This window comes from Colossoma macropomum, unplaced genomic scaffold (genome assembly GCF_904425465.1).
Source record: "Colossoma macropomum unplaced genomic scaffold, Colossoma_macropomum, whole genome shotgun sequence".
Taxonomy (NCBI): Eukaryota; Metazoa; Chordata; class Actinopteri; order Characiformes; family Serrasalmidae; genus Colossoma; species Colossoma macropomum.
In genome coordinates this window covers 11,906,367-11,929,229 of record NW_023494789.1, presented here as the reverse complement: position 1 = coordinate 11,929,229, position 22,863 = coordinate 11,906,367, and the positions used below count along the sequence as shown (strand labels likewise).

At 40.9% G+C, this 22,863-nt stretch overlaps 2 protein-coding genes across 2 annotated transcripts in view; one reads left to right on the top strand and one right to left on the bottom strand.

Annotated features, from left to right (window-relative positions):
• gga1 (golgi-associated, gamma adaptin ear containing, ARF binding protein 1) overlaps positions 1–8,574 on the top strand; it is a 16,061-nt gene extending 7,487 nt beyond the window's left edge. Inside the window, exons 8-17 of the mRNA XM_036570105.1 lie at positions 954–1,091; positions 1,454–1,535; positions 3,386–3,496; positions 3,782–3,919; positions 4,242–4,318; positions 4,415–4,599; positions 5,071–5,303; positions 5,470–5,639; positions 6,342–6,452; positions 6,582–8,574. Of these exons, the coding sequence (XP_036425998.1) occupies positions 954–1,091; positions 1,454–1,535; positions 3,386–3,496; positions 3,782–3,919; positions 4,242–4,318; positions 4,415–4,599; positions 5,071–5,303; positions 5,470–5,639; positions 6,342–6,452; positions 6,582–6,692 (1,356 nt within the window). The 3' untranslated portion in view covers positions 6,693–8,574. The remainder of the gene's footprint in view (positions 1–953; positions 1,092–1,453; positions 1,536–3,385; positions 3,497–3,781; positions 3,920–4,241; positions 4,319–4,414; positions 4,600–5,070; positions 5,304–5,469; positions 5,640–6,341; positions 6,453–6,581) is intronic.
• si:dkey-156n14.5 (probable ATP-dependent RNA helicase DDX17) lies at positions 7,946–22,863 on the bottom strand. Its single transcript, XM_036570104.1, has 13 exons — positions 22,390–22,863; positions 20,219–20,375; positions 19,543–19,639; positions 18,955–19,088; positions 18,723–18,788; positions 16,498–16,639; positions 16,245–16,405; positions 15,601–15,773; positions 15,227–15,337; positions 14,324–14,385; positions 14,007–14,066; positions 10,471–10,701; positions 7,946–9,938 (listed from the first exon to the last, which is right to left on the bottom strand). Exons 1-13 carry the CDS (start codon positions 22,449–22,451, stop codon positions 9,382–9,384), a joined length of 2,013 nt encoding a protein of 670 aa, XP_036425997.1. The 5' UTR covers positions 22,452–22,863; the 3' UTR covers positions 7,946–9,381.

Here is a 22,863-nt window from a genome sequence, read left to right as displayed (position 1 = left end):
GGAGTGGCAGAGTCCTGACTTGAATCCCATTAAGATGCTTATATTACAATTAGTTGGATGATCTGGAACATTTAAAATATGACAGATTAGCAAAAATAGAAAAAATCGCACTCAGTCCATGCTGCATGAAACACAGCCTCTGCAGACAGCTCTGTCTTTGGACAGTTTCAAATTCAGCTGTTTAATTCAAAATAACATGCTGCTGTTTGTTTAGCTGACTTATACATTGCCACCCTTGCTGGGGAAGCGGTTGTGATTGTTTTTTAAATGGGCTAAAATCACACTGTGTATTCCTTGGGAATATGCCAAGGTGGAATGTATAAAGACTGATGGCTTGTGTCCGATTGTCACGAAGTCAGTAACACTTCTTGGTGAGAGCAGAGGCTCCTTACTTGCTTTTGGTCATTAGCACCGCAGTGTACACATGGCTAATGACACAACTGGTATCAGAATGTTGGTATCTGTGAATTTTTATAAGCATGGTGTTATGATACCAGTATGTGTATCGGTGCATCCGTAGTTTTAAGTTTACGACGGTCTCTGTAAAAAGAAATGTTTTAAGAGCCAGGTCTGTGCAGGTTTAGTAAATTAACAAAACACCCAGTTAGTCTCACAGGTACTACAAAAGTGTATTTACACCCTCCACACCTTCAAAGCACATGAACTACATTGTTACACTGCAAATAATCTTATCATAATGATATCTTAACCCAGATCTGTTTCAACAATTGTGTATCTTGAACCTACAGTATGCAATAACTTTTGTATTCCTTATTAAGACACATGACTCTCTGCATGCAAGATTATTTTACCTGTTTGTAGATCTTAGTAGTGTATAGTAGTATACTTCTCCTTTGACAAATAATTTGACTTCCAGCATGCATGTTTTTGAGGATTTCATCTTTTAGGATCAGTTTATTATAATATGACACTGTATTTGTATGTGTGTTTAGGACCAGAAGCGCATGGAGAAAGTGTCCAAGAGAGTAAATGCCATTCAGGAGGTGAAGGAAAGTGTCGGGCTGCTCACACAGCTACTGGGAGACTACAGCAAAGATAATAGCTCACAAGGCAATGAGGAACTTATTAAGGTATGTAATCTCACACACATAAACACACTATCACCTACACCAAGCATGTTAAACTGGGTTCCTTCTGGGGCAGAGCTTTGAAGAGATCAGCATTTTTCTTTCTCAAGGCTTTGCTAATTAGCTGATGAGTTTAGTCAGGTATGTCTATTGGGGTAGAACACTGAAGTCTGCAGTGCTGTACTGGATGACTGGAGTCTGACATGTGACCTACTTCCTCTGAAACTTGAAAGCTAAACATGAAAAATATAGTGATCAAATGTGAGCAGTTTTTGGCTTTATAATGTTTTAAAAGATGGTGATGCATTAGGGATTATTTAGGCTTTAGATTTTAATAATGTGTTTAACTGTGTTTGTCCTGGAAGGATCTGTATCAGCGCTGTGAGAAGATGAGACCAACCCTCTTTAGACTAGCCAGCGACACTGAAGATAATGATGAAGCTCTAGGTAAGAGCCAAAATGGTTATATAGTGAGGGGAAACAAATTTTGAGACCGTTCTATTTTTTTAATGACTTTTGACTTTGTACCTATAAAGATGAACCAAAAAAGTGTGTATTCATAAGCATAAACCAAAAAATGAAAGATTATATGAAAAAGTTCTAGATACTCAAATGGAAAAAGCAACACTTGAAATACTCTATGAACAAAAGTATTGGTACACACCTCTTAATCATTGGTGTTTCATTCAGTCCCATTGCCACAGGTGTATAAAATCAAGCACCTAGAGCTCACTGAATTTGAGTGTGGTTTTGTAATAGGATGCCACTGTTGCAACAAGTCATTTCATGAAATTTCTTCCCTACTAGATATTTCACAATCAACTATGAGTGGTGGTATTTAAAAAAAAAAAATGGAGGCGTTTAGGAACCACAGCAACTCAGTCACGAAGCGGCAGGCAGGTAAAGTTACAGAGCGGGGTCTCTGAGTGCTGAGGTGCATAGTGCACAAAAGTCAACAACGGTCTGCATGCAAGCCTTGCATCACCAAGCACAATGCCAAGCATTGATGCTATGGTGTAAAGCACACCACCACTGGACTCTAGAGCAGTGGAAACATGTATTCTGTTGAGTGACGAATCACACTCCTTTATCTGGCAGTCTGATGGATGAGTTTGGGTTTGACAAGTGCCAGGAGAACAATATCTGCCTAACTGCACTGTGCCAACTGTAAAGTTTGGTGGAGGAGGGATAATGCTATGGGGTTGTTTTCCAGGGGTTGGGCTAGGCCCCTTAGTTCCAGTGAAGGGAAATCTTAATGCATCAGCAGACCAAGACATTTTGGACAGTTGTATGCTTCCAACTTTTTGGGAACAGTTTGGGAAAGGCCCTTCCCTGTTGCAGCATGACTGTGCCCCAGTGCACAAAGCAAGGTCTGTAAAGGCATGGTTGAGTGAGTTTGGTGTGGACGAACTTGACTGGCCCTCACAGAGCCCTGACCTCGACCCCATCGAACACCTTTGGGGTGAACTAGAACGGAGATTGCAAGCCAGACCCTCTCGTCCGTCATCAGTGTCTGACCTCGCACATGCTCTATTGGATGAATAGGCAGAAATTCAAACAGACGCCCAAAATCTTGTAGAAAGCTTCCCAGAAGAGTGGAAGCAGTTATAGCTGCAAAGAGAGGACCAACTCAATAGTAATGCCTATGGATTTAGAATGGGGTGTTATGAAAGCTCGTGTGGGAGTAGTGTGTAGGTGTCCCAATACTTTTGTCCATATAGTGTAACACTCAAATACACAGTTAGTTCAACAACATACAAGAGAGAAGCAGGACAACATCAAAGCAGCAAGAACAACAGTTACACAGTGAACAGTAAGCAGTGAACTGCACTGTGATCAGTTCTATTTCTACACACTATGCAGAACTCCTCTGCTAAAACAGAAGCGTAGAGATGCGTTTCTAAAATTTGCATACAAGCATTTAAACAATTCAGAACTGTCTTGTAACAGTGCGCTCTGGTCAGTGTAAGCATCATGGGGCTGCCTTACTGCAAACGGTACTGGAATATTACACATCATGGAAGGAAACCTGAATAGATTCATGTACTGGGAGTTATTAGAGGAGAATTTAATCTTGTCGACGAAGAAACTGAGTGTTGGGAGAAGGTGGATGTTGCAACCAGACAGTGACCTCAAAATTACAACCAAAATAACTGATGGTTTCTAAAAAAGAAATAGGTGAAACTGACTAACATGAATCCCATTTAAAAAGATGTCTGAATACTTTATTCCCCTCACTTCAGGTACTAAATGTAGTGACTTGGATTTGATTTGAACTTGTACATGTTCCTCAACAGCGGAGATCCTGCAGGCGAATGACAGCCTGACCCAGGTAATTAACCTGTACAGGCAGCTGGTGAAGGGAGAGGAGGTGAATGGAGACAGCGCTACTACACCCACACTTAAAGGTAACAGCACCACTGAACTACACTCAACACACCCACACAGGTGACACAAACTCTGTAGGCTTTACCTATACTCACTACACGCATCCTACCACGTGTATCAGCACAGCAACACAAAAGCAAAATCTTGCAGGTAACAGCACCACTACAAACTACACATACATTCTCAAGTATGACCAATGATACAAACACTATGCACACACTCCCAAGTAATAGCATAACCTCCTGCACATACGCTCTTAGATAACTGCTGCCGTATGTTTCCCAATGCTACGTCTTTGTCGGTAGGCGGCAGCACGGCTTTGTTGGACCTTAGCGGGCTGGACACTTCACCCTCAGCTCCAACTTTTCCAGAATTCCCTTCTCAACCCACACCATCACAGGAGTTTGGAATCAGCCTGCTAGATGACGAGCTCATGTCTCTAGGTAAGAGTTGACTTTCTTCCTTTTATGTTCGTTTGGGGCTTCAGAGTACAGATGTATGGATGTGCAAAGTTATTGCTACATCTGTATGTTGTTCTGAGAAGTAGGATAGCTAACCAGATAACTTAAGTCCAACTCAAGCCTGTCCAGTAGCAGAAAGAAGCGTGTTCCTTTTGGACGATCCTTGCTCGTAACTTTAAGCCTCCTTTGTGAAATACCCAAGACTACATTTTATACATGCATTTATAATCAGGTTCAACCCATTAAAAAAAAAAACAGACCTGATACTGAAACAGTGCGTCTGACAATGTTCTGTTTGTTGTAGGATTAACTGATGTCACTCCTAGTCCTAACCTGGCCTCCTCCCAGTCTGGTGATGCTACAACATGGAACTCATTTCAGGTTAGAGAAATAGAGGCCTGATAACCACTGCTTCAGAACATTCATTGTTTCGTTACAGATGGTCATTCTAACAGCAAACTTGTCTGACTTTATCAGTCATCAGATACTGTAGACACACCCGTCCCACCAGTACCAGCCACAGTGCTGTTGCCGTCGGTTTCAACCCCCCAGGCCCCTGCCACTGCTCCACCTTCTGCCACCAAAGCCCTGGATGAGCTGGACTTGCTGGGAAAGACGCTACTCCAGCAGTCCCTGCCCCCAGAGAGCCTGCAGGTCAAATGGTAGGACTGCATTTAGCCACAGTTAACCTGGATTTAGATCAAAATACAAAGTATGCATATTTGATTGATTTATGGTTAAACTGTTGGGGAAGCTGTTTACAAAATGTTACTACAGTGTTAGTTGAATAGCTTTATGTTCAAGTGGATAAACTGCATCGTGTCTGTGCATGTGGCAGAGTCTCTACTACAGTGGTCACCAGCCCTGGTCCTTGAGATCTGCCTACCTGCAGAGTCTAGTCCCAACCACAATCTGCAGAAGTCCTTAACAGGCTGGTTCAGATGCATTAGAGGAGACAGCATTTTTATGTAGGTTGGAACTAAACTCAGCAGGAAAGTAGATCTCTAGGAAACAGGGTGACCACTGCTCTACTAGCTTAACTAGAGGCTTTTCACATTTATAGTTAGTGATGTAATTTATCCATGACAAAGATGCTGAGATGACATGAAGGGGCTTAAATGTTTGTTTTGTAGGGATAAACTTCAGCCTCAATCCAAGCCTACACTTAGAGATCTCCAGACTAAATCAAACACCAATCCTGCCACGAGCCCCAGCCCTATTCTGGCCTTGCCCACAGAGCCTGGGAACCTGCTAAACTCTCAGATCAGTCACGAGGTTCCTGCTTTGGGCATTGGTCCAGCCTCTACCCCTCAAGATGAAATCTCTCTGGTCAATGTTACTGTGCCCCTGGAATCCATCAAACCTAGTAAGAAACCCATCTCCATGCTTTGTCTTTTCTCCTGCTTTGATTTACGTCTCATGGAACCACTCATTCATATTTATAGCTCATGCTCTGTATTCTCTCTCTATATTTTACCTGTTCTCAATATTATGTTTTTTCCACCCTCTTTCTTTCTCCCCTCACCTTGCAGGTAGCATGTTGCCAGTGACAATCTTTGATAAACACAGTTTGCGAGTTCTGTTCCATTTTGCACGTGACTGCCCTCCAGCCCGGCCTGACGTTTTGGTGGTGATCATTTCCATGCTGTCCTCTGCTCCGGTTCCCATCACAAACATCCGCTTCCAGTCTGCCGTTCCCAAGGTAGCCCGGTTTTCTTTAGCAATAACATTCTGTCAAAGTGCTTACTGTAACTGTCCTCAGTAGGTAGTCAATGGAAGGAGAACCACTGAGAACTGAACTAGACTAGAATGGCAACATTCCTGATCTAGTCATACATTTGGCAGGACATTTCATGGGAAATTAAACTAATTTAATCTTACTTTCTTACTATGATCAGGTCGCTTAAAACAATGATCAGTGGCACTTCTTTTCCCAACTGAATGTCCCACATATATCTTGAAATACAGAGCTCATGTGTAAAATATTATGGATGATTGGCTGAGTGAGATTAACAAATGGCAGCCTCTTCTTCTTTGTAGATGTGAAGCGCTCAGTCATGTTTAGTAGGCTGAAGAGTCTCCACGAGGGGGAGCTATTAGCACTTTAAGTAGGTTTTGGTGCTTCATAAGAGTGGTGTTTCGCATCATGGCAAAAGAATTGTTCCTAAAGACTGTTTCATGGAGATGTTTTCAGTATTGTGTCATTAATCAATCTTTAATCAACCAATAACACCTGCCAGTTACTACCACATGACTAAGAAGACAATACTTAGTAATATGTTGGAGTAATTCTTTTCTCTTTTATTCAGTCCTCTAAAATTGTAAAGAACCAATTTTTTGGGTTGCATTATGAAACTTGATGTTTACTCATGTTGCTGTATATTTGTGTTAAATGTTTGTGCAGACAATGAGGGTCAAACTGCAGCCCCCATCTGGAACAGAGCTACCAGCCTTCAACCCTATACTTCCACCTGCTGCGATAACGCAAGTCCTGCTACTGGCCAACCCTCACAAGGTGTCACATGCGTCCAAATTTAGAACTTTGTAGTGCTTTGAAGACCAGATAGTAGCGTGCACTTTAAACTTTTAAAATGCTTACATGCATTTCTGCACTGACAGTCATTGTTCTTGTTTCCTCTTGTAGGAAAAAGTTCGGTTGAGATACAAGCTGACCTTCGATTTAGGTGAAGAATCCCATGACGAGAGTGGAGATGTAGAGCAGTTTCCACCTCCAGAGTCCTGGGGGAACCTTTAGGGACAGACTGACTTTCTGCTGCTTTATCCTTCTGCTTCCTGTCGGTCTCGTCTGATGGCAGTGGCTCTCACTATCTGTGGTTCTATTCTAATCCTAAGAAAACTGAGCCTCTACTCACTTCCCCTATGAAGGTTTCAAGCTGTGAAGGTAACAGTAATGCTCATGTTCTGTCATTTCTAGCAAGCAACACTGAAGAACCTTGGGAAACTTGACAGAATGGAAGCATGTAAAGATGACAATTGCAGGCCCCATACATGTCCCCCAGTGGAAGTGGCTAGGCGAAGTGAGAGAGGGTCTCATTTTTCTGAAGTGGAGTCAGGCCTATGTCAGAGGATTTGCCTTGGACCCCTTATACTGTTTTCATCTCTTGCTTTTTCTCCTCTCTATTACTCTTGTCTTTTATTCCAACGAACGGTTTTAAACATCTAACCCTCATCTTCCTCTGCTGCCTCTCTGGCTATGTCTTTGTTTCGTGAAACTGTTAACGATGCAGCATCAGGCCTTCCTGAAGTGGAAGGCATGTGCGTGCTTGTCCCTCATAAATACTCCATTGTGCTGTCAATAGTAGAGAGAAAAATATCTGATCATTTGTATTTTATTTACAGCTTGTGACCGAAGTGGGTCACTATGAGAGCTCAAATAATGGGACAATGAAATTGACTTTGTGTCTTAACTGTGATTTAAGATGTATGTGGTTGATCATCTGTAATGGAAGTCCAGTCTAACCCTGTTTGCTTTCAGTTTATAATGAGCGCTGTCTTTGTCACATCCATAGAGTTATAATTTGAGTTTATTTGATTTAAGTGAGCATATCTGCATTTTGATTGTTGTCATTCATGGAAGTTGCACATTTTTATTTTCTCTGATTATACACGTGTCCCATATTGATTCAGCAGATTGCATGTTGTTTTGTTCATGACTGACCAAAACTACTAGTCCAATATGTAATGGCAGGTCTTTGCATTTGCATCGAGATGTAAAATGGTCTAATCTGGCAAATAAGCCCCTTCATGCTGGTTACTGAACAAAATCTTTGCACTTAATGAATGTCCTCACTCCAAAATGCTGTTTTCTCTTAAGCCCCTACTGTCTTTGCCCTGTCCAGCAGAATTAATTTAACATCAATGCTGAAGTTTTGTTTAAATCTACCGTATGTGCCTAATCTGATGTTTTACATTCGACCTGTACTACTTTTTTTATTGCTGACATGTATATACATATTTACATTTATTTGTCTGTAATGTTTGGTTTTGGTTTGGATGTTTGGCTGTAGCTTTTATTTTATTTTTTTTTTGATTGAAAGATCTTCAGTTTCTTTTCCTTGTGTTGGCACAAAGTCTGAGTTTCAGATGATTATGAAATTGTCATTGATATTTGATGTGATGACCCAATCAGTGCTTTATTTTGTCCTTGTGACTTCTAAATGAGACATTTCAGTTTTTCCAAAATAGTTTTTGCCCAAGTAATCACAGCACATTGGGTGATACAGACACTATTACTAGTTTCAGAAACGTAGTAGAAACACACTGCTACATTCATAAGGCTGGAAGAAATGTTGGACTAGTGTTGGACTGGTGAGTTCTAAAACTGAAATTGTTCCGGTGTCTTTGTCTGGCTCAATGACACAACTGTAAAGCGGCACTTTTCATGTCATTTTGTAGCCACTTATCATGTTCCAGGCCACACCTCCCATCCATAAAGCCCCTCCCACCACTGTTTTCCTCCTGACTGTAAATAGCATTAGTATTGCAATTATGTACATTTGCCAAAAACAAAAAAAAAGTACAGAGAGCAAATAATGAGTATGGAGGAGAACTGAGAATGTAGTGCAAATATGTATTTAAGGGAAATAAAGTTATTCTTTTTCTTGGGGGTTTAAAAATGGATTTTCACTCTTTCATTTCGGTAAATCTGTTCAGTATAACGAACCAAAATCAACAGAACATAAACCAAAATACAGTCCCCTTTTCTGTATGGAAAGAAACTCATCACTGGATTATAGGTCAAAAACTTTATTAAAAATTTTGTCTTAAAAATAAAAGTGAAACCAGAACACAGATCCCAAACTTGCTCATTCACTTGTGTATAACGGCAGCATGTTTACAAAAAGGGGTGCCACTGCGACAATCAAAACAATTTTCTGTCTTTTTCTGTAGTAGGCATGATAGAAATAGAATGCCTTGAAAAAGCTAACAAGACAGAAACAGATACAGTGCGCAACACATTTAAAGAGTAAGAAAAATCATAGTTACCCAGAGAGAGTCTGCAAAAACAAAATACATTAAATGAGAAGCATGCACAAACAACTAAGTATACTGAAAATTAATTTTAAGAGTGATCTCTATAAAATTTGGAGAAAACAAACAAAAAAAGCCTTCAATCCTTTTGATTAATTAATCCAAATAATGACCTGTTTGACTTAAAGAGAACTTAACATTTCAACAGGAAACAGCTTAAAACAGAAGGTTTGGCTTCTGGGGGCTACATAAAAATATTCTTACGTCACTGAACAGGCGCAGACCTTACCTCCACGATCCCTGGGCGGTTGGTCTGTTCAAAACGTCAGGCCTAAAGCCTCTTCCAAACGGAGGCAAAGGAAAGGCCTATGAATAAAGACAAACACTGCACTCTAGCAGCAGAGAACTACCACTAGACAGATATGACACAACTTGGACATGACTTTACTGCTTCACTTTCTCTGTTGCGGAGGGGGAGGTGGTGGAGGTGGGGCAAACGAGTATGGCCCCGGGCCCATGAAACCCATCATGGGCTGAGGGGGCGGAGGGAACTGCTGGGCCATGAGGGGCTGTGGTCCAGCCCCAGGCTGAGGTGGAGGAGGTGGTGGCTGTCCGAACGGGCCCTGCGAGGGTCCGGGCTGGTTTTGGCCCCCACCACCACCGCCGCTGCCACCTCCTGACTGTGACCCACCCCCTCTGGAGCCATACTGCCCCCCTCCACTGCCACTGTAGTTTTGGTACTGGTCACCCCCTCCCCCACCATAAGATGAGCCTGAGTTGTAGCTGTTGCGTCCATCCCTACTGCGGTCCCTGTACGAGGAAGAGGCGGAAGACCTGTCGTCACGGCTGCCACCGCCTGAGCGGGTGTCGCGGCCATAATTGCCGCCGCGGTTGTCTTTTCCGCCACCACCCCCTCCTACAGAGCGCATGCGCCGGTCGCACTCCTCCTGGTACATCAGGTTGGGATTGTTCGAGTTGGAGCCACTACCACGGTAACGCATCCTTCCACCTGTTGGACAGCAAGTGGAGGAATAAAGATGAGAAAACAGGATAAAGGGAAAGGGGAGGGGCTACGTGCTGAACTCTATGCACTGACAAAAAGGAGAGAGTGCTGGGAAACAGCCAAAGAGGAGAAAATCTGAAGAACCAAGACTGAGAAATTCAAACAAGAAGCTGGTGGAAAAAAAAGCTTCAGGCATGAGTGGGTATGAGGAGGTTGCTTGACAGGTGGGTTACATTAACTTATTTTTGCTGTTTCACAGAATCAGTCAGTATTGTTTTGTTCAGTTCGTTAATGTTTGTGATAGCAACTCTAGCTTCACAGCAGCAATTGTTGCTGGTTGCTAACCCACAAAACTAGCTAACATGCTAAGTGTACAACTGACTGAAATCATGGTTATATGTGGAGTTTTACTCTTCTGAGACTAAAAAATATTAGAAATAATAGGATTTCCTCTTGAAGGACTGGCACTGCCTACTAACTAAAACTCAGAATGTATGAGGCTTGATGTCAGTTTTACAATATCTTTAATTTTCTTCACCTCCTCCTCCACGTCCAGTGTCGACCAGCTGCAGAAGTTTGGGGTTGATGGCCTGCCGGGCCTCCTCCAGAACCCGGACCAGGTCGCGGGCCTGGCGCAGATTTCCTGGGGTGAAGAAAGTGTAGGCAGTGCCTTTGTTTGTGCTGCGAGCAGTACGCCCGATGCGGTGCACGTAATCCTCTGAAGAGTTCGGATAGTCGTAGTTAATGACGAACTTCACGTCTTCCACATCTTCAGGGTGTGATCAAAGGAAAGAGAAATACTAATTAAAAGTAGGATTAAGAAGGCATGATTTTAAGTATTTTTTTTATATTTAATGTATGGTCATGCTTTCCATGCATTACAACAATGTAGATTAACAGTATATAATACAGCTCTTTATTTTTAGTACGTTTGTAGTTTTTAGGTTACTTAAGAAATACTATCAGACTTACCTGTATTTTTAAAACAGTAAAATTAAATTGCTGTTACTTCCTTAGTAGAATTCTTATTTGCAGGAACTACATCTTATAAAGCTTTAAAATGTGTAGTTCAAGTGAAACCAATCACTTTAACTACAAAATATAACGTAACACATGACGTTTCATTGGGAAAATCTCTGACATCTGAAAGAATAAACTGCTGTCCAGTTATCCTAACCTTTTCAAACACTCTAAACCAAACTGCTCAAGGAGGCCATATTTAGAGGGTCCATCCCTATGCCCCAGGGCCCTTTATTTGCTAAAGGAAATGTCTAAGAAATGACCCTATGTTCCCAGGGCCGTATGTTTCCCAGGCCCATTTTTTCCAGTAACTATTAATTTGCCGAGCACCGGTTGCAAAGTAATGACTCGCTTTACATTGCGGCTGTTGTTAATTTTATACTTTAGCACATATAAAAACAGAAAATGGACACAATAGATAACTTCTATAAGATTACGGTTAAGCTGGCAAATACTGGAAAACTGAACCTGATATTGCAACAGGTTCACAGCTGTATCTGGAATGCAAAAGGCTACAATTTTTTGGCAGTAAGAACAGCCAATAATAAAGCACATTTGATCCAATGTTCAGGGCTCCTTTGCTTTTCTTTTTCAGTAGTTTGCAGAAGTGCTGAATCATAGCTATGATAACATTTGCAATTTTGCACTGTTGTGCTCTAGTGCGTAATTCAGTAATATTTATGTTAGCTGCCTCTTGACAGTGTTTTCAGGTATAACCTTTTTTGGTCACTACATGACCCTATTCATGGCCTTAGGAACTCTGTCATAAGTTCTCTTGATGCATCATATTGAGGTAGGATGTATCATATAAAAATAAGAGAGTATAGAGCCCTGGGAATGTAGGTGTGCTCCCATTTTTGGCACTCTGAGCAGGTATACTGCAATCCTTTCCAATTTATTATGCAAATCGGTAATTATAATTATTTGATGTAACCAATACAGCTAATGTAAATCACAAAGTTATGTTGCTGACAAAGTCACACATTGCTAAAAGCTTCTGTCTGAACTTTCTGTTGAAGTGTTATTGAAAAGAGTGATCTCCAATGGGAGGAAGATTTCCGTACTGATAAAACGAACTCTTTACAAAGTCTGTTTCCCATTACGAAGAGGGGAGGTGGCTCAGACAACACTGTTATTGACCCTATCGAGTACAGTCTCCTTTTGGCTGAGGGCGATGGTTGACAGCTTCGCACATGGGTAAAACGAAGGAAGTTTTCTAAAAATTGGTCAATAATCATGTAATAACACATGAGCTTAATATACATCACATCAGGCCTGATTGACTCAAATTTACAGTGTATTAGTGTATTATTATAAAGAATGAAAGTAAAAGTTTAAGAAAGCTTATGAGAGCTCTTGGTAAGAGTTAAGTAAGTCATTTGTTGTGATTTTTTTTATCAAAGCTGTCATTATCAGGGGCATGGTCAGGTACTTACCCTATGTTAGGTTAGTCTCGGCTGAGATCAGTCCCAGGTCCCGTGGAGAGGCCCGAGAGGAAGAGGTTTTTGTGGGCTCACGCGCTCAGCTGCCCCCCCTTCACCCTCGGCACGACACCGGCAACGCCTGGCGGGAGCAGAACCGGCTCCCCTCCAGTTCTCTCTCTCTCGCCGGGTTGCAGGGCCTCCACAAACCGGACCGGACTGGATCCAGCACTCAACTCCCTTTCTTTCTCTCTCTCCCTTTCTTTCTCTGCATCTGTCTCTCTCCCTCTCCATCTCTCCTGGAGCTAGCCCAGGTCAGACTTAACAGGTGCCTGATCCTAACGAGTCTCAGAGAGCCATGGCATCATGTAAATTGATCAATTTGAGGCTTTCTTTCCCATTTTAAACTGATTAATGACTTTCACAGGGATGGAAACTAGGACATGAGTGTGCAAATTTTGGATAGATCCAATGCAAAGATTTCAGAGGTTTTATGAGTGATGCCACAGTTCTCAAGACCCATGGTTTTAAATGCTGCAGTCCAGTTCTAAGACTCTGCAGTCTTGAAGAGGAGGCTGATGTTTGGAAGAAGCTGAGGAGTGGGTTAATCCACATCAGGCCCTGCGCTAGCGTCTCACAGAGTAGAGGGCAGCTGCTGTACCAAATTAGCACAGCCTGCCTGAGTTGCCTTTTAGTGAAGTTCAAAAAAGCCTGAGGGGAGGGGAGAGAGAACAATGATAGAGTGAGACGTACTGTGGATCTGGCAACCCAAACACAACCCACTTCCTCTTCTTCAAATCAGGTTTCTCCATAAAAAAACAAAAGACACAAAGAAAACAAAAACAACACACCTGCTTCAAAGCTCTGGCCTCTTAAAGTCATTACTAAAATAGTCCACAAAACAAACCATTCAAATTGTCTGTGGCATTCCGACTTCCTCTGTTTACTCGCAACATAACTGGACACAGTGTGGACAAGAAGGAGACTGGTATTAAGACCCAGGGAAGACAAAGGGAGCCCAGCATCTCCCCCAGGTCCATGCTAGGGTCAACAGTGAGCCGACGAGCCCCGTATTTGAAGGACGATTTTCTTTTTCTTTCTTTCTGTTTTTCTTTCTTTCTTTAAAGCCAGTAACAAGAAACAGACAGTAAGACTTATCATGTAGATGGCAGCTTGGGGTGGGGGAACTATAGAGAAAGATCCAGGAACACCTGTCTTCTTCAAAGCTGTTGGACATCCAAAATGTACACAATGCCCCTTAAAAAATATGACAGCAAGGTAGCAAATAGGGGACATAAAGAGACACACAACAGGAACTGCTTAGAAGAAGGGGGTGAGGGAACGAGGAAAGCAAAAGGAAGAAAGACTTCTTGTTGACAGAGAAAGAGGCAAGTGACAAAAATAATCACATCAGGGGCACAAAGGGCGCTTTGGAAATGTTCCTGAGGGGCAATTCTTCCAGACACAGGAAGAAAAAAGGAAGAGACTTAAATCTCAACACTAAAAAAAAAATAAATAAAAAAAACTTCACAAAAAACTGTATTACTGTTGAGGTGACATTGTGGATTTCACCAAGTCCACATTTTGTGTGTGTATATGTGTAAAGGGTGTGTGGAGGTCTTTGAGCACATACCCAGCCCGCGGGAGGCAACATCAGTAGCAATAAGGATTGGAGCTTTACCACTGCGGAACTCTGAAATGACATCAGATATAAAGCACTAAGTCCAATACTTGCCATTTATTTCAGGCCCATAAGCACAGTTCCCAACTCAGTAGTCGGGTATGTGCAGCCAGTCTTTCGTTACCTGGCTCAGGTGTGTTGTTGAAAGATGAAACAAATGGAAGGCCATGGACTGGTGAAGGCCTTCCAAGACTGGATTGAGAACCCAGGTTCCGATAGAAACATTACTGTAACATTTGAATTCTTATGTTAAATCTTTCAAGCATTACCTGAGAGCACCCAGTCTCTCTCTGGCTGACTTTTGTCACCGTGGATGCACATTGCCGGCCATCTAGACAAAAACAGAATAACATAGAGCGGTTTAATATAGATAAAGAAAAAATCATAGCAGTAAGTAGTGAACTGTGACTATTAGAATGAGGTCTTCAGTTTGGGCCCTAAACACCAAAACTCAGTCAAAAACAAGGAAATAATAATGCCAGTTTCTGCTAGTGCAACTATGGTATTCCAGTAGTATGTTAGCACTACGCTAACAGTGATTCTTGAAGATTTTTGGCTGTTCTAGATGAAGCACAAACATCTGAAGCATATTTTATTTGTAGCTTGACACTAATACATACTTGACCTTGTATGTATCAGTTTTACAGTGACTCTTTTGGTAAACCGTTCTGCCACTGTTTTCCATTCCTAACAACCAACTGAAACCTAATTACACCATGGCTCACATGCACAGTCAGCTATGTATCTAGAGTCTCCAGAAGGCCTTGAGTGATGTTTCTTCCTCATGAAATTGGTCTCACCCATTGTCACTTCTTCAATTATGTTGGTAGTTAATCTAATGCCTTGAGACCATCTCACAAAGGCCTGACCAATGAAAAGGTACCTTGGCTAACTAAGAGAGTTTAAAAACAACAAGTATAACAGTTATATTTAATGTAAATTAATTACTAAATTTCAGAAAGGTATTTTTATTTGACAGAAATCATTATGCCTTTTCTGAAGGCCTAAAAGGCCTTGAGGGTTCCCTTCTGCCAAGTAACACATTCAAAACATGAAGTCTTAATTTAAGAGTTGCACAATACATAACTCAATTTCTATTTGTTTCATTTTTGGTTCCATCTGTGTGTTTTAGGAATAATAATAAACTTATGATTCCCAGCCCTACTTCTCACCCATCTCTCCTCATCCTACGTGTCAGTTCATCACAGCGTTTCTTTGTCTCCACAAAGATGATGGTCTTGTTCTCTTTCTCTGCCATGATTTCCTCCATCAACTGAATCAGCCTGTGGGGAAAGATAATAAACTTAAAAAAAACAAACAAAAAAAAAACATTCCGGTTCAAAGTATGTGACACTTTAGACACTGTCCTTGGCATACAGAGCATTCTGCAGTGGTCTTACAGCAAACTTACATGATGGTGTCAGGCAATTCAGTCTTATGTACTGTATGTCAAAACTAAACCGGAAAAGCAGGACAGTACAATTACTTTTTAACTCCACCTTTCGTGTTTGGGGTTGTATTCTACCTGCCTGAAACGTAATCTTACTTGTTATCTTTCTCATTCTCCATGCAGACATCCACAATCTGTAGGATGTTGTGGTTGGCGCTGAGCTCCAGGGCCCCGATGTTGATCTGGACGTAGTCACGGAGGAAATCTTCTGCCAGCTGACGCACCTCTTTAGGCCAGGTAGCACTCCACATCAGTGTTTGCCTGTCTGGCTGTGAGTAAAAGATAGATGTAAATTTAACTTGGACAACTGTCCAAGTATGTCTGCAACATCCCGTGACCATACCTGGTGAATATCATCTCCAAATGCTTTGTGCCAAGAAGTTGCAGACACAAAAGCACTTTAAAATTGGTACTGGTATAGTGTAGTGGCTAACACCTTTTTGCTTTCTATGCTGTAGACCGGGGTTCAATCCCCACCTGGGTAAGCATCCTACACTGTTCCAATATGTCCTTGGGCAGGACTCCTAACACTACTTTCACCTACCTGTGTAAAATGATCAAATTGTAAGTGGCTCTGGATAAGAGCATCTGCCGTAAATGTGAAATATGACTAGATTAGTTTTATCTCTTTTTTTGTCTTTAAACTTTGGCCAGTCTTTACAGGCAATAGTCAATTAACACAACAGGGCTTCTTTTGTTTTCCTTTCAGTGAAAAAAACATTGCATGTTGTTCAACTTACCCGTATCTGGTCAACAATTTTGCGAATCTGTGGCTCAAAGCCCATGTCCAGCATGCGGTCAGCCTCATCTAGCACAAGGTAAGTGCATCGCCGCAGGTTGGTCTTTCCTGCCTCCAGGAAGTCGATCAGACGTCCAGGTGTAGCAATGCAGATCTCAACACCTATAGAGAACAGGACCATTCAAATACAGCTATGTAGCAAATCTACACTTATAAGCTGAAAGGCTAATGCCACTGTAGGCAGACATACTCACCTCTCTCTAAATCTCTGATTTGTGGACCCTTAGGGGCTCCTCCATACACGCAGGTGCTTTTGATTCGGGAGGACTTGCCGTAATCATATGCCACCTGCTGCACCTGCTGGGCCAGCTCACGCGTGGGAGCCAGAACCAAACACTTAAGAGGGCAAAAGAAGGTTTGAAAAGGACGAGTCAGTTTCACAAAGCCTGTAGCTCTTAAGACAGCACATACTGAAAACTGAACGCTAAATAGGCTATCCATGTTCTGCACACAAATGTGTCCCTTCATAGCCACTTTGCCATTCAGTCATACTACAGTGGCTAGTAATGTGGGCTACAACAGCTAGAGATGTTAAGACATGGCCGGGAAGAGGACACATGTCTATACTGGCCCTACACACAGTGAGGAGGATGAATCGAGTTGACGAGTAGGTCTTGCGGTCAAAACGTCTTCCAAACTACAACCAAACACCACCTATATAACCATAAGTTGTTTGGGTGGGTTGCAAGAAGAAAGCTGTTAAGGAGCAACAAACTCGGTTTTTGGCAACAAACACCAACTTTGAAGGCGTGGACACAAAGATAGTCATGCAGATAGCCCTAGCCATGCAGATAGCCCTATCCCCATGTGAAGTATAGTGGTGGATCTGTGATGTGGGGCTGTTCTTCTTCCAAAGACCCTGGAAAATTTATTAAGGCACGTGGCATCACAGACTCCATCCAATACCAGCAGAAATAAAATCAAAACCTGACTGCCTCAGCCAGGACGTTTTAACTGGGCCATGGTTTGGATCTTCCAGCAGGACAATGATCCAAAGCACAAAATCTCAAAATCAACACAAAAATGGTTTACTGACCACAGAATTAAGGTTCTGCCATGGCCACTCCAGTTCCCTGACCTAAACCCCATAGAACACCTATGGGATGAGCTGAAGAGGCCACAATGTGGACCTTGAAATCTGAAGGATCTAGGGAGGTTCTGTATGGAGTAATGATCTCAGATCCTTTTATATATATATATATATATATATATATATATATATATATATATATATATATACACTAGGGGTGCGGGATGCATCGCGATGCGGATGTGAACGATTCTGAATCAATTCACAAACGTCAAAAATTGATTTTCTAAATATTTAATTTATAACGTAATGTTGACGGAACGCAAAAGGCGGAACTTGGAAGTGCGGAAGTGCAGCACCCAGACAGTCTGTGGCGGCACATAACAAAAACATAACTGGATGAGTGGGAAATCCAACCGGAACCCTCTGCATTAAAAGCCAGGTCAGGTCAGGAGTCACAACTCAAATGTTAAAAAGAGCCATTTTGTCCTTTCAACAAAAATAAAACCACCTTGGCAGCCACAACATTTATGTCCAGTATGTCTTGGTATGTACGCATGTCCTAGTATAAGTTAGGTTAAAAATATAAATGAAAAACGCGGACTTACTTTGCTCTGCTTTAAGCTTCAGCCGCTTTCCTCCAATTTCCGGCAGAAAACTTTTCTTCAGAACAAAACAAAACAATTCTCCAGCTTCTTGTTCGAATTTTCCCGTTCCACCGTAAATTCTGCCTGAGGCGCCGAATGTAAATACGGCACCATTTAAGGTGGAACCGGAAAATTCGAAAGAGAAGCGACTTCATCTTCGCAACTTTTGTGTTTGACAGTCTCTCGTTGCAGATTTAACTACCAGGAAACAACTGCAGTGCTTATTAATAATACATTGTTGCTATGTGACCTGAATTTGCTGGTTCTCAGTTGTTGTGAAACAGCTATGTTGCACACCTCCCGTCTCGAAGATATTTTACTGACATAGCGGACCCCCCCTCCCATCTCTACAACGAGGGAGACCAAAACCGAAGTTATAAAATCACTAAAGAAAATGAGTAGAATAGCTGTAATGTGCTGTGTGGACATCCATTACCACTGGATCTTATTTCACCCTAACAGCGCATTTTATCGCAGATGAGTGGCAGCAGCGTCTCATGTGCTCCAAACAATAGCAGTGAATAAGAGTCTTCTAGTTCACTTGCCACATCACTTCCACTTGATTTAGAATGTTCTTTACAGCCTGTTTTGCTTGTGTTTACTGGGGTGCCAATATTTGTGGAGAGTATGGTATATTAAAATCAATGTTATTCTAAAACATAGTAGGCAAGCCCTAGAAACACATTCTAACAGAAATTAGCAGAATATGTGCAGAAACACAAGCTTTAATAAGACCACTCACAATTGGTCCATCTCCTCTCTCCAGGTAGGGCTGGTGGTTGATGTGGACAATGGCAGGAAGGAGATACTGCAGGACAGAAGGGAAAAAAGTGACTTCCGATGACATAATACGAATGGTCTATAGGATATTTTGAGCTTACATCCTTTCCTGGTACTGAGCGTATATTTTTTTTCCCAACAGCCAAATTTCTACTGTTTACTCTGTTGGTGTCATTGAGGATACAAGTGCTTACGGCGAGTGTTTTGCCAGATCCGGTCTGTGCAATGCCCACCATATCCCTGCCGCTAAGGGCCAGGGGGAATCCCTGGGACTGGATGGCTGTGGGCTCCTTGAAATTCTGTTGTAGCAGCACATCCATCACATACTCTGCAAAGCACAAATGCACATACATGTGTGAGGGTTTATGTATTAAAAACAGTTACAATTAATTTTTATATTACTGTTTTCCACCCTCTTTATCCCTTAGAATTAACCCTTAAAATTAAGCTTCTTAAAAAACTCCTTATAAAATCAGTGTTAATAGATGAGACTAAACTTCTGAAGGCTGAACAGGTCACTATATGTAAATGTGATGGTTGTCATGACATCACAAAAATAGAGAATTCAAAACGCCTGCTTGCACAACTTAACTTTCCATGTGTGGGCTGTGAAATAATAAAGTATGGTTTGAAACTTTAACAATGTTTACAAACTACATCAAACTCTTATTTACAAAAAGTAAGGAAAATTCAGTTTTCCATGATATGGGTCTTTTAAATATTCTGTATGCCTTGGTCAAAACAATGTCTGTAAGAATGGCAGTCATGGCCTGTTTACTTACGAGGAAACTGTGCCTGGTGGAAGTTTGTCACTGGCTTTGGGCAGCCAGACCCTCTAACAGTGATCTCCTTCTTTCTTCGGAATTCCTCCACTTCATACTAAAAAGCGCACAAGAGCATCACTTTTAGTGCACATTAGCATCTTTCATTTATCCCATTATGATCAGCGATATAACACTATTTTTATAAAACAGATTTGGGGCAAGATAAGGTGTAGATGTTCATTAATCTCTTTGCAGCAAAGTTTCATAATAATTTAAAACATCTTGAGTGAAGAAATCGTACTAGACAAATGCAATAGGGATGCGCGATGATATTTGAATCAGTACAGTGTCAGCAAATCAGTGCTTAAAAAATATTAGCATTGGACAGATGTTTAGATTTGACTGATATTTCATTTGATATTTGATGATTTATTGTTGCAGAATGTTTATGTGATATCGGACTACTGTGCAACCCTATAAAAGTAAACATTATATTTTTCTACACTGCTAATCCAGACATATGTACACCAATTTTTACATTTTGTAATTGTTTATGTACTGGTAAAAGTAAACATACACATGAAAATACACTGGATATCAACATCGGCCCACAATTTCCATATTGGCGCATCCCTTAAATAGGGAGACAGCAGATATTTAACCCTCAATACAAAACCACATTTCTTTTCCACACCTGAGTCATGCGTTGGACCTCAATGTGCTCACTGTAGAAGTTTTTCTCAAATTTGGGCAACTCATCAAGATCCCATTTCTTCTTCCTCAGCCGATCGCCAGGATTCCCAAATTTCTTAGGAGGGGGTGGACCTCCACGGCTGGACCCAAAACGGGGTCTACAGGAACAACAATAATAAACAACAGTCATGTTCCTCTGTACATCCCATGTGTTTAGCAGGATAGTTCTACAATGGCATTAGTTATTACTTCACTATGCCTTCTGGTTATCGTAGCTCCCCACCAATCAAGAGTGACAATATAGGGGAAACACCAAAATGCTGCTACTTGGTTCAAGCTAAGAATTCCCATTATCTTTATTGTATGTAATTGTTCACCATTATGAACAACTAAAGACATAAAATGCAATTCAAAGGTGATATTTCCTTTATTTCATGTTATTGATCTGTTTCAGGGTCAACAACACTTGAATAACCCCAGGCCAGGGTGTCTGAAGTCTATTTTTTTTACTTGATAATCACAAAACACTGCATTATAGCAGAAGCACAAAGACAATATAAATTAATAACTGATGTGTACGACACAGAACTCATTTAACTGAAATATGCAAAAATGAGCAACTGAAGTTAGCCTTAACAAAACAACTCATGTACAACCCTTGTTGACTGTTCATTTAATATTTTCCCTTAAGTGGATTTCAGAATCAGTTTCAAGTTCATTCAATTCATTTTGCATCAAAACACATCAATGCCCACTTCCCCTCTCTGAACAGCCATTTTGTGAGAGCTTCCTGACTTATTCCAGATGAGTTTCTGTGGTTAATTTTGATTAATCATATCATCCAACAAATTTAGATAACACATTGCAGGTTTACCTTTCATCATGTTACATTAAGAGTTTGACAATATTAAAATGTGTTCACATATTAAGACATTTTGCTATAACACTCAGCAATATCATATTTTATTTATATCATGAAACATAAACGTTACAGTCAGTACTGTGTATGTAATAAGACCTCCATGTGGTGTTTCACAAAGCATGTCTTAGTAAGCCTTAGTAAAGATAACTTTACTTTTGGCTTACATTACCTGTCTAACTGCTTGTTAAATAGTAAATGTTCTTTATTACCAGTGAATGAAACAACAGTTCCACAACAACAGGGCAAACTGACATAAGAAGAAATACTGGCTACTTTTTATATTTTGAGTGCAGTAATTGGGGAGTGGACAATATGATATTTTATTATTGTGATAAATTATGTCACAACATACTTTTCTGAGCATATAGTGGATATCCTCAGTACTTAAACCAGTTTAATTGGATTTAGTTCACTACAGCCAGTAAAACATTGACCAAAATCTTCATAACTGTACACGTATTATTTAGTGATTTCACATGTATCATTAAAATGAATAAGTATCGTAACACAATATTTTTACCACATTGCCCACCCCTAACAGTAAGCACAAAAAATAGCTCCACTTAACATAGAGCCTAAACATAACAAAGCAGTAACTTTAGTCTGCTTCTTATTCACCAGCTTCTCCACTTAGACCAAAAATCTTTGTACATAACCAGTAATGTAAATCATACCAAAAGGTTGTAATTATTTTCAACATCATCTTTACATAAAGCACAAATATTTTCATCCAAATTAAACATTCGTCTCAAAAATTCTTAACATTCTTTTGACTGATGTATTCCATTTATTATCTTGAAATGCACTTCTTTGTTTTGAGGGGACAGGAATTATAAGATACATATTGGTAGTTCCCACATAAAAAGCTTTGGGGAGAAAAAGAAAGTCTGGATTTCTAAAACACACACTTGAGTACAGCATCCTATTGAAACAGCACCTAAAAAAGTTACTGAAGAACTTCAACGAGGCTTAAGTTGGTTTCCTGGTCGTCAGCTTCATATTTTCCCGTCCCACCTTAAATGGTGCAGCAGTTAACTAACATGAGGCGTCAGAATGTAACTGCTGAACCATTTAAGGTGGAACAGGAAAATTCGAACAAAAAGCTGGCGAATAGGAAGCCAACTTAAGCCTCGTCTAAACGTGAAGGTAGTATGTTCCATTGTTAACTTTGTAGAAGAGAAATTCAAGAACTAATGTCATTTTTAGAGAAAGTAAAAAGCCTCTATGTTCTAACTACATTAAGTCCTTACCCCCGGTCACGTCCGCGGTCTCTGTCCCTGTCTCTATCGCCATACGATGAACTCCCTCTCATTTTTTACGATGACGGTCAAAAATGTTCGGTATGTGAGATTAATCTTAGCTAGCGACTGTAAACACGTCAATAACGTAGCAAAAATATCGCCACTATAATTGTTATTTATCTAGAAATGTGAGAAATGTTTCAAGAGTTTGTCGAAAATGGGTTCGTTTTGTTTGTTGTTGTTGTTGGTGGTGGTCGATGTTTTGCTCGCTAAGCACGCTAGCTAGCTAGTTAGATTTCGAATCTCCTCAAAAAATACGAATGCAGAATCTAAAATAAAACAATTTTGCAAAATACAATGCCCGATTAAACAAATAATGATAAACTCTTCGAATAATATTGGCATGAAATTGGCCTTTTTTTCGATATAAATTCCGCCGAATTATCACAGCGCGACCGCTGCAATGAAGGCCTTGGTCCCGCC